The 11,798-nt window shown below is 46.1% G+C and overlaps 1 protein-coding gene across 1 annotated transcript; it reads right to left on the bottom strand.

Annotated features, from left to right (window-relative positions):
* Window positions 1-2,551: 2,551 nt before the first annotated feature.
* LOC103698468 (myb transcription factor 42-like) lies at window positions 2,552-6,728 on the bottom strand. The gene is made up of 4 exons (XM_039118333.3): window positions 6,644-6,728; window positions 6,280-6,547; window positions 5,380-6,150; window positions 2,552-5,287 (listed from the first exon to the last, which is right to left on the bottom strand). Exons 2-4 carry the CDS (start codon window positions 6,540-6,542, stop codon window positions 5,263-5,265), a joined length of 1,059 nt encoding a protein of 352 aa, XP_038974261.1. The 5' UTR covers window positions 6,543-6,547; window positions 6,644-6,728; the 3' UTR covers window positions 2,552-5,262.
* Window positions 6,729-11,798: the final 5,070 nt, after the last annotated feature.

Below are 11,798 nucleotides of genomic sequence, written 5' to 3'. Positions count from 1 at the left end.
CGCCTAGGGCGGTTCCCGCGAGGCCATTGGCCGGGAAGGCCGTCACCACCGGGAGATATGTCGATTTCGACTATCTCTCCCGGGAAGGGTTCACCATAGGTGATAGGCTTAGGACACAGGGATTAGAGTACTTCCTCACTTTAGATCTCCCCACTTACCCTGGCCTTGTTAGAGAGTTCTATGGTACCGTCCATCGGGGAGATGGGGGTATCGAGGGCACAGTAGCCGGTGTCCCTCTGTTTGTTACGGAGGATCTTATTGCCCACATCCTCCACCTTCCATTAGTAGGGGTGGCTCCCACACACCCTGAGGATAGGGTTGAGGCCCTTACGGCCGTTCTAGGGCATCCACCCCAGTCACCTCTAGACGAGGTTTCTGCTAGCTCACTTCCGATTGAGGTGAGAATCCTTTTGAGTATACTGTCTAGGTCCATCTTCCCTAAGACAGGGAGATTTGATTTTGTAAATGAGAGAGACCTAGCTCTTATGTTTTATATTCTTCAGGACACCCCGATCAACTTCCCCAAACTCATCTATAGGTATATGTGTGAGCCCCTAGATAGACCTAGGCTCACCCTCCCATACGGCATGATATTCACCCTTCTGTTTAGGGAGTACGAGATTCCCATTCCTGAGGGGGAACCCTTTCGCGCATTGCGATGGACAGATCGCATGCGAGCGGGGACCCTACACAGGATGGGGTTTCGGAAGAGAGAGGGGATCTGGGTTAGGAAGTCATCCATCACCACACAGACCACCAGACCTTCCCCCAGTCCTGAGCCCGATTCTGACTTTCCCGACGTACCAGACTTTCCATCCACTTCTGCTCCTACCACCTCCGCCGGACCCTCCTCCTCAGCCACTCAGCCTATGGAGGTCCGGATCTCGTCTGAGCAGCTCCGGGAGCTGCGGCAGGAGATAGTCCGAGATCTGCTCCAGAAGCTCCGGGGTGCGGTGCCTACTCCCTCTCCTGCGCCCACATCTTCCGCATTGGTCCCTTCCCTGACAGCCGTGACAGACATGACGGCTGAGGTGCGGCAAGAGATATACAACATGAGGACCTTGATACAGGCCCAGTTCCACAGCATGAGTGAGGTCACGAGCACCACTCGACAGATGCGGGATGACATCGGCCGTGACATGTCCACCACCACCGCAGGGGCCGAGCGCTTGTCGAATGTGCTCATCGACAAGCTGGACGGACTGCAGAAGTCAGTACTCGAGCTGGATACGACACAGAGCAGGGCCATCCAGGCCATCATTCGCCAGCTAGAGAACGTGACCAATGCGGTCCAATCACTCGTGGAGCGCATGCCTCGAGGAGATACATCCTCGAGAGGAGGAGCCACATCCTCGAGAGGAGGAGATACATCCTCGAGAGGAGAACCTACATCCTCGAGGAGACCGTAGCTACTTTTTGTATTTTTCTTTGACATGTATTGCTTTACGTTACTTATTGTATTCTGAAATATACTTACATACAAATTAATACAATGAGTAGCCGCATTTTTCTTCAATAATGTGCCTTTTGATCTATGTTTGATTGTGTGTTTTGATTACCTCCTTTTTGATATGATGACAAAAAGGGGGAGAAATATGTATAAAATATGTAAAAGGGGGAAAAATAAAGGGGGAAAAATATGCATAAAATATGTAAAAGGAATCAATGGAAATCAATAAAAAGATAAACTCTTAAAACACATAAATTCGTTCTTAGTGGATTCGGTACCTCGAGGCTCATTATCTCTCTTTTGGGGCTCCTAATGGAGTAATCTCCAGAATCTATTCAAGGGATATTTGGAGATTAGCTGAATCCTACTCAAGAACAAATTGACAGATTTTCCCTCTAAAAACCAAAAAAAAATTCAGTTCAAAAACTTCAAAGCATTAAAAGGAAATTCAAAGAATCAAAACATAGTAGAATACATATGTTGAGGGAGAGAATCTGAATTTTAATCAAGCAAAATCATTAATGACATATAAGCCAAACAATTGATTGTATAATATGAAGGCTTATATAATTCCAAATGAAAGGGGGAGCTTTAACTCCGAAATTTATTGTTTCACTCCTTTCAAGCTTGGATAAATTGAATTACCAGACATTTGAATTCATTTATGGATTTTATTTCATTGTTTATTGTGCAATTCACTTTACATATACTCAGTGTTTTGTCATCATCAAAAAGGGGGAGATTGTGGAGTGATTGATTAAAACCCTATTTGATTTTGATGAGATCAAAGCAATTGAGTATATTTCTTGTTTACTAATGAATTCAATTAAGTGTTTCAGTGAAAATCTTGTCTAAGTGTCTCAAGACTTGGTTCATAATTTTTGGATAAGTTAAGAAGTCAACTTGAACCAAAGTCTGAGACTCGAGTCGACTCCAGAGTATCACGAGTCGACTCCAAGCGTATCAAGTTCACTGGCACGGGCTCGAGTCGACTCCAGATCTGTACGAGTCGACTCCGACTGAGAACAGACAGAAAAACAGAAAGCTTCAACTCAGAACCTGTCAACGAGTCGACTCCCAAAGTGCGCGAATCGACTCCGATGTTCACCGAGTCGACTCCAGGATAGTAAGAGTCGACTCCAAGAGGAACACAAAGAAAAAGTCAGAGAGCAGTTTTCGGGTCTGAGATTCGAGTCGACTCCAGTGAAACGCGAGTCGACTCCGATGGATGGCAAGTCGACTCCAAAGAAGGTGAGAGTCGACTCTCAGAGGAACACAAGAAAAAGTCAGAGAGCAATTTTCGGACTCTGAGATTCGAGTCGACTCCCGCAATATGCGAGTCGACTCCAAGACTCCGCGACCATCAACAGACAGAAGACCAAGTTACTGCCTCTGAGATTCGAGTCGACTCCCAGACAGCTCGAGTCGACTCCAAGACAGCTTCACATCAAAAAGGCAGAAGACCAAGTTTCGGAAACTGAGAGCCGAGTCGACTCCGAGGAAGTTCGAGTCGACTCCAAGACTGGACGAGCCAAAAGACAGAGAATCGGGAGTTCGGGCTCTGAGATTCGAGTCGACTCCCAGGATAGTCGAGTCGACTCGAGTGGATCAAATTCAAAATTGGATCCACGGACTTCAGTGGATGAGCCGACTCCGAAATTGCCAAGTCAGCTCCAGAAGTTGGCGAGTCGACTCCAGGTCAAGACGAGTCGACTCCCAGTCGTGAAGGCAACTTTAATTCAAATTTGGAACAGTTGCCGAGTCGACTCCGGAAAAGCTTGAGTCGACTCCCGCTACAGCCGAGTCGACTCCTGATCGCGCGAGTCGACTCTAACCCACCAACGGACACATTGTCAGGCTGCGCAGAGTGTGCAGAACGGGCAGAAAAAGCTCTCTAACGGCTAGTTTCCGTGGGGGTTGGTTTAAATAGCCACAGAAGACTGTAGCAAGGCAGAGAAGAACCATTCCACTCCAAGTAATCAAGCTTTCAATCTCTGCAACTTGTTCTTCAACGAAAAAGAGGGAAGAGCAGCATTAACTGCATCCACCTACTTCTTCCCAACATTGAAAGAGCCTTCTCCTGCATTCAAGTCGACTACACATTCAAGAGGAGACCCGAAGTTCAAGAAGCCCTTCCTCTTCTCCAACTTAAAAGCGTTTGAGGGCTCTTAACTTCGTTATTGTTTATATTGCCATTTATCTGCTTTTGAGAAGCTGTATTTTTCTGTTTGTCTCTTTTATCTACACCTTTGTCTTTGCTTGGTTCAATCGGGGCATTGAATCAAGAGTATTGAGGTTGGTTGGTGAGCCGAGTGTAAAACCAACGTGTAAGGGTTCGATTGTGATCCCGGAAAAACAATCGGGGTTGGTTCTAGTCGGTGAGCCTGGAAAAACCGACCGAGTTCGTTGTGAGCTCGTAAAACAACAAGTTTGGTTGTGAGCTTGGAAAACAACCGGCTGTAATCCAAGGGGTTATAGTGAATTCCCAAGAGAGACTTGGAGAGTGGACGTAGGAGCAAGGGTTAGCTCCGAACCACTATAAAAGCTTTGTGTTTGTGATTGCTTGTCTCTTACCATTACCCTCATTTCATACACATCACAGCAACTAATTAATCATCTTGTAAAAAGCATTAATTAGTCACCCACAAACGCTTTAATAGTTAAAATTATTTTAAAACCCAATTCACCCCCCCTCTTGGGTTGTCTATCTGGGCAACAGGTACATATGCTAAAACAAGAATTAAAAAAAAATAGAATAGCAAAATAAGTATTTTACGAGGGTATACATACAAATATCAATTTTGAGAGGATATTCATGCAAAATTCGATATTTAGGAGGATATCTATACAAAAAAATCCTTATTTTTATATACATTTCAGGCTCTGGTAAGACTTGGGTTGGATCGATATAAACCTTAGCTTGATCTGTTTGATGAGCGGGCTTAAATTTCAGACCTAGCCTGGGTCGTCGAGCTTAAAACCCAAGTTCAAACCTGCCCGAGACGGTCCAAGCTTAGCATGTGGGGTATTTGGTATTTGAACAGATCTACTTGGATGGAGAGAGAGAGAGAGAGAGAGAGAGAGAGAGAGAGAGAGAGAGAGAGAGAGAGAGAGGGTGCTCGGTCAATATCTTGTGCCTAGAGGAATGTCTACCTAATCAGTAACTAACAATATGACTTTTGTTGCATTGCTTGGGAACGGGAAAACCATCATTTGATGTAGTAAGGCTTCATTGTGCATCTTTCTTGGTATTTGTAGCTATAATAGGAGACAACTGTAGCCCTGAGATGCTGGATATATGAAAATTTCCTGAACCGTCCGCTTTACACGTGCATGAGATGGCTTGTCTTTTATCAAAGGTCAAACATTCAGCTCATTAATACAAATTTTTCTTCCAGATTGTCCCTTTCAACTAACTATTTTCCACTGCCACAAGCCATCTCCAACTCCAACTAATTATTCTTCAAATAATATACAGTTTATCAAATGCTTCATCCACCCAAACCTGTCTTTACTTTTGTCATGTTGGCTCTTGTCAGTTCTCATAAGCAATTAATAAAAATAGCCTCAATAAAAAAAAGAAAAGAAAAAACCAACAGCAAAGAAATCTTTAAATAAACTTATCTAACTTATCATCCAATTACAAGTGTATAAAAAAAGGAAAAAAAAGAAAAAGGAGGAAGAAGAAGAAACTCGTAAAAGAGTTATATGAACGCAGTATTTTGTACATCAGAAGTGTTATTTTTGGACTCTTTTAGCAAATCCATGAATTTGCTTCTTTCTATGGACAAATGGCACCTTCAAATGCTCTGTTATGCGCTAGACCATGACATTTGGCTGAAACAAAAAAGAGAACTTTAGTAGGTTGTATAACACTATATAGTTTAAGAATTTATAAAGAAATATATATGGCAATATGAATGGCTTACTCTAGAATGTCTTTCCAGCCAAAGTCACTGCTTAGATCATCTAGATTTAGGTCTTCCCAAGCTTCAAAGGGTGCTGAGATGGATGATACATTGCTCGAGGTGACTGGACCTTGAGTTTGATCTATGTGGGTGTCCTCTGAAGAGGCTGGAAGAAGTGAAGCTGTGGAATTTGAAGTTGGAAAGTCATAGAAATTAGCACTAAAACCATTGCTCTCTGTTCCATGCTCGCTTAAGCCAGAACCATCGAGCTGTGCTGCCACTTCTCCATCGAGAGAAAGGCTTGACTTGGTGCAAGCTTGAACATTGCTCAGTAAGTTTTGGAAGCTCAAATTTGGAAGGCTGGAAGGCATTTGAATCGAACCATGAAGGCTGAGAGAGCTATCAATAAGCCCCTCGTACTGGCGACTTAACTGCAGGAGGCCACTTAATTGGTGATTCCCAAGGGAGGCTGATCCCAAGAGACCCATCAAATCCAGATTTGAAGTCGGGCTATTAGTTAGAACTTTAAGTAGCGTTTGCACCACCTGCATCCTGGCTGCGAGAGCAGCATCTGCCTGCAACTTTAGAACACTAGCCAAACTGCTCCAGTTTCCGAAGTTGGCATCTGCCAGCACAGTGGAAAGGCTCCCAGGTAGATTGAGATCAGTTCTCGGCATATGGGTCACCGGGTCGATGCCCATTCGGAGGAGCTTCTTTCTTAGATGGGTGTTCCAGTAGTTCTTGACTTCATTATCGGTCCTCCCTGGTATACGGGCTGCTATCAATGACCACCTTCGACATTGAAAACAAAAAGACTCAAAAAACTTGGTTTCCATTCGAAGAGTTATTCATATACTCACATGGTATACATAGTATTAACATATTTGATGCTAAAGACGAAAGTAAGAAGATAAACATTACTTGTTTCCGAGAGCTGAGTGGAGATCGACGATGAGTTTCTCTTCTTCCTCAGAGAACTTCCCTCTCTTGATATCAGGCCGAAGGTAGTTGGTCCACCGAAGCCGGCAGCTCTTTCCGCACCTGTTAAGGCCGGCGTTCTTTGGGAGCAGCCGCCAACTCCCATGACCATGCTTCTGAATGAATTCCGTCAGCTTCTTGTCCTCCTCCGGTGTCCATGGACCCTTCTTTAGGCTGACCTCTTCACAACATGGTGACCTCCCCATTGTTCCTACAAGATCAAAAGAAAAAAGGCCATTGTAAAAGGCCTAAAGTTAGTGATAAGACATAAGAGAATAGGAGGATCTTTTGAAGGTGTAAGTGTTACCTTTTAGTAGGCTTTGAAGTTGAGTTGGCTAACAAACCCTGGGCTACAGTGGGAAGAAAGGATGGGGGTGGGATTTGGTTTTGGCTTGGAGGCGAGGGAGTTGAGGAGGTTTTATAGGGTTTCGAGCTTAAACGAAAAATAAAAAAAGAAGGGCTTTGTATCTTATTACAATTACTTTCTAGTACTAGGTAATTGCCCATAATCCATATTTGTTATAGTTGCTCAACAACTGTACTTTTAAATAAGACTTTGAAAAAGAGTATGGTGCCTGCAAAACCCACGTACTATATCCTCCATGCAAAATATTTTTATTTAACACCCGGAGATGAGACGGGCAAAGGAGGCTGTTTTGGGAATTCCATGGGTTCTTGTAATGTATTTGGGCAGGGTCTTCTGGCCCTGTAAGCTTAAAGGTGCCACGTTACGAAGAAGGTAGACGAGGATTAGGTGTGGCACTGACGCGTGGCAGACAGTTAAAGGTGGGCAGGGTTGGATTTCCCAACAGGAAGCAATGAACTACCCGCTTTTCTTCCATGACCCAAGCTAGGGCTACGGTCTGGGCTGGCGAATCTTCTATTCACACTTGGTGGGACTCACATGAATCCTCGCCCTCCCATTTAGGGGCAGATTATATGTCGCACCGTGTCCACAATCACAATTAGGTCATGCCATCTTTGTGGGCCAATCAAGAAATTATTTTTTATTGATGTAGGAGGAGCAGCCCGAGTCATCCTAAGTATGTATCGCGTTTGGATCGTTGTTTGGATGTACCCGAAACACAATGCATCCAATATTTTCAGCACCTAGACATTGGGTCCTTAATTTGAGTTTGTAATTTACTAATTTGTGTTTGATGATTGAGTCTATGTAATTGAGTGCCAAGTGGCAATTAGATGGCGTGAACATCAAAGCATGATGTGGGGACTTTGACGTGGTCAAAGTCGAGTTGTCCTAGGAGTTCTAGAATTTTCTAATGTCAAGAGATTAGAGGGCGTCAAGAGTCTATGAAATTAATCTTTCTAACCATTCAAGGAATACGCTGAAGAGTCCTTCTTAGAGAAGGATTTCCAATGACGCGTAGGAAAGAATTGTATTAAGAATTTTGAATAGAAGCCTTGGTGCATAAAAACTCCTCCTTTCACTAGGAGACCTTATGTTTGCTGATTTTTAGAATCTTTTGATGTGGCGCTATCCTTGAGGAATCCCATGTTGAGGAGGACTCCTCAATGCCAATCCAAAAGGGTTCAACATATGAAGTGCCAATGCATGGAATTACTTTGCGTGAAGGAGTTCTAATGCCTCACAGAAGTTTCAACGCCATCACATGGAGTTCATCCAATGGTGGAGAATTTTTACTGATTCATTCATCACGTGAAGACCTGAATTTCTTCTTACCGTGGAGTGCTTTGAAGACCTTTTGATTTGCTTCAATAGAAGTGTGGAGTTTCTTTTGACTTTGTCCACTCCTACTTTGGTTAGGAGTCCTACTTATTCATCTTTGACTTGGTCAAATTCTACTTTGGTTAGGAGTCATAATTAGTCTTTAGTATTTGAGTTTAGTCATGAGTCTAATTTGAGTTTTTGTCACATTTTGAAGTCCTTAATTTGTGCCAACGCCACATCTATTTAAAGGGTGGACGTTGAAGAATGAAGCAGAAAAAAAACTTTTTGGCTTTTACTTGCTCTTGTGATCTAGAGGCATGTGGTTTCTTCTTCCTCCTTTGGTGAGACTCCAAAGGTTCCTTCTTCCTTGGTGAGTTGCCGGAAAAACTCTTGGGTTAGAATAGAAGTGAGACTCTTATATTCAGCCCATAGTTATCATACACTACCCAAACAGCAGCACCTTCCATTGATCCTTCTTCCATCCGCCCACCTTCTTTACACAATAACCTTAACTCTTTTGACACCCTATTCATCACAAAGTTCTTTAGGTTTCAGATTTAAACCGCAGGTCTAGACTCTTCCTACCACATTCTAAATCAAATTAGCTTTGGGAGTAACCAATTTCAGTTGCCACTTCTAATTGAAGCCCAAACCATTCAATCGGCCACCGCCCATTGAACCCAATCTGATTTAATCGGCAACCCATCTCCTTCTTCCTCTCTTCCATCCATGTAGAACCCTAGCTGCCAATGCCAAGGGAAAAAGAGAAAAGAGAGAGAGAGAGAGAGAGTTTCAGTTATCATTCACAAAATCTAGCAACACCCATATCTGACTCCGTCATCAATACTATGTACCATATAGCCATGCATACCATAGATCATAACCGCTCATTTCTGTCGACGTCATTTATGAAGCGAGCATCTCGATGCACCGCTACAAAAATAAGCGATTGTGATTAGTGGCATGCATAGTCGTGTGGTGGATGCGGTGTAACACTACAAAAGAAGGAATAACTCCCGGCGCTTTTTTTTGTCTCTACCGACGCTTATAAGCGTCGGCGAATTCCCAGCCCACGCGACCCAAAGCGTGGGTCAGACGTCGGGCAGGTGGATGTGGGTCCGGTTTTTGCCGACGCTAAGAGAAAGCGTCGGCAAAAACAGGGATCTGCCGACGCTAACGAAAGCGTCGGCAAAAACGGCTTTTCCGATGCTTTAAAGCGTCGATAAAGCCCAATCCAGTTTTCGTTTTCGCCGACGCTTTAAAGCGTCGGGAAAAACATGTTTTCCGACGCTTTAAAGCGTCGATAAAGACCAATCCAGTTTTGCGTTTTCGCCGACGCTTTAAAGCGTCGGCAAATGTATTTTGGCCGACGCTTTAAAGCGTCGGGATTGCTATTTTTTTAAAAAAATAAAAATACGAATGTAAATTGTTACGGGGGAACTTAGCCACCATGCCCCATGTGACCGGCGCGCGCGCCCAGGAAGACTACGGCTGCCCCTTGATCCAGCAATCCGACCTCGGGTCGGATATCTTCGGCTCCGCAGCCCGACCCCGAGTCGGCTGCCCCTTGATCCAGCAATCCGACCTCGGGTCGGATATCTTCGGCTCCGCAGCCCGACCCCGAGTCGGCTGCCCCTTGATCCAGCAATCCGACCCCGAGTCGACAATCTCTCGACAACGACAGACTGTTCCTCTGAGGCACGCCGCGGCCCCCTGCTCCACTACTCCCTGCAACGGCCGTATCCGGCGCTGCCCCACGATCCCCTGTAACAGCCGTACAAAGCGGAGCTCCACTATGCCCTGCCATGGCTGTACCCAGCGCTGCCCCACGACGCCCTGTAACGGCCATGTCAGTGGCAGCCCCATCGTGCCACACGATGACGAATCCCTGGAAAAACCCCCCAGCCTGATATATATGAGGCTGGGGGGGAAGGGGGAGGGTAAGATATATCTTCCAGAGTATCAACTCACCTGCTACCTTCTCCTTCTCCTCCTTCGATCTCCTCTGACTTGATCGTCGGAGGGCCCCCACTACCCCGGTGGTGGTGCGAGGCTTGTTTGTAGGTTTCACGGCGGAAGGCGGAGCGCAACCAAAGCAACTGAAAGGGAACCCCGTTCACACCGCTATGCCAATCGTTCTCGGTTTGGACCACCAGCAACAGTTGGCGCTAGAGGAAGGGCCTGGATCTCAGAGCGATCGTAATGGCACGGCGAGGTGGTCGTGGAGCTTCCAATGCTTCCGGTCGCGGGGCCTCTCGCGCCACTGGCCGGGAGGCCGCTGCATCCCCAACACGCTCTCAGCAACACTCCACCGCCCCACCGCCCATTCAGATGGTCGAAGCCGCACAGTTCGACCAGCTAACCCAGCAGGTTCGCACCCTCGCGGAGGCGGTGCAGAATCTGCAGGGTGCGATGTCCCGGGCGCCGCAGCAGGCTCAGGAGCCGCCGCTGCCTGAGCGTTCGCCTGTCCTCCTCAACCCGCGTTCCTTCCTCTCCCATGGGGAGGAGCGCCGGCGTGAGGAGGATTCTCGAGCACGCTCCATTCTGCCGGGACCTTCCCACCGGAGCTGCGTGTTGGGGTATGTGGAGACCTTTGGTGATGAAGAGAATTGAAGAAAAATCAATTCTGCATAGTTTTCTGTCTGGCGGACTGTCGGAGTCGACTCGAGCTTCAGTCGAGTCGACTCGGGAACAGTCGAGTCGACTCGAGGTCTGTCGAGTCGACCCGAGAGGAGAAAGCCGCAAAAACCATGTTTCTGTCTGGACTGTCAGAGTCGACTCGAACTACAGTCGAGTCGACTCGGAGCATCGTCGAGTCGACTCGAGATATAGTCGAGTCGACTCGAGATCGTGCCAGTTAAACTGGAAGTTGTTCAGACGTGCCAGAGTCGACTCGGACTTCAGCCGAGTCGACTCGGACTTCAGCCGAGTCGACTCGGGCTCGCGAAAAATCGTACGGACGATTTTCTTTTGGTGTTTTTGGTGGCGTTTCGACGGCTATGATCATCTGAAGGTCTTGAGACTATATATAGGACTCATTAGAGCCCTAGGAAAAATGTGATTGGCCGTATATTTGAGAGAGACTCTTGTTTGTGAGGCTAGGGTTCTAGAGAAGAAGAGGATTGGGATCCTACTTCTTGTGCAAAGGGAATTCTGTGTGAATCTCTTGTAGATCGATCGCTTGTGATCGTTCGGGTGTGTGCTATCTCTGTAATCAGTTCATCCTTATTGAGATTTGGAGCGGTGGAGGACGTAGGCTATTTGTAGCCGAACCTCGTTACATTTTTGTGTTTGCTTTGCTATTTTCTTCCTTCTTCTTCCTTTGATCTTTGATAATCCGTTGCGGTGCTCAAGTGTTTTACCCTACTAATACCACGGGGTAATCTTTTGCCCTTCGTAGGCGGAGCGAAGAGGTGATCCTTGAGTCCGGAGTCGAGGGAGCAAGAGAGTGCTTATCCGTTTGTATCTCTCTTGCTTGTCCAACGTCGGTGGCGGCGCTGGTGTGAGTGGGTTCCGGTGCGGGGCGCTGACAACAATTGGTATCAGAGCTATTGGTTATTCTGCAATGGCGGATGAAGGGAAGTTGCGAATTGAGAAGTTCAATGGCACGAACTTCGGGTTTTGGAAGATGCAAATAGAAGATTACCTTTACCAGAAGGATCTCTATTTACCTCTTAGAGGTAGAGCAAAGAAACCAGAGAAGATGTCCGATGAAGACTGGGAGGTCCTCGATCGGAAGACGCTCGGCACCATCAGATTGTCACTTGCATCC

This window comes from Phoenix dactylifera, chromosome 10, assembly GCF_051530095.1.
Source record: "Phoenix dactylifera cultivar Ajwa chromosome 10, Ajwa_hap1_PhDact_Kaust_v1.1, whole genome shotgun sequence".
Taxonomy (NCBI): Eukaryota; Viridiplantae; Streptophyta; class Magnoliopsida; order Arecales; family Arecaceae; genus Phoenix; species Phoenix dactylifera.
This window is presented reverse-complemented; position numbering and strand designations above follow the sequence as displayed.

Bases quoted from the DNA above. Each gene is read 5' to 3' on its own strand.
- LOC103698468 (XM_039118333.3), bottom strand. From the start codon at position 6,542: ATGGGGAGGTCACCATGTTGTGAAGAGGTCAGCCTAAAGAAGGGTCCA. The intron at 6,151-6,279 runs GTAATGTTTATC...TCAATGTCGAAG, and splicing joins CACTCAGCTCTCGGAAACAA to GTGGTCATTGATAGCAGCCC. The intron at 5,288-5,379 runs GTAAGCCATTCA...TTTTTGTTTCAG, and splicing joins GGCTGGAAAGACATTCTAGA to CCAAATGTCATGGTCTAGCG.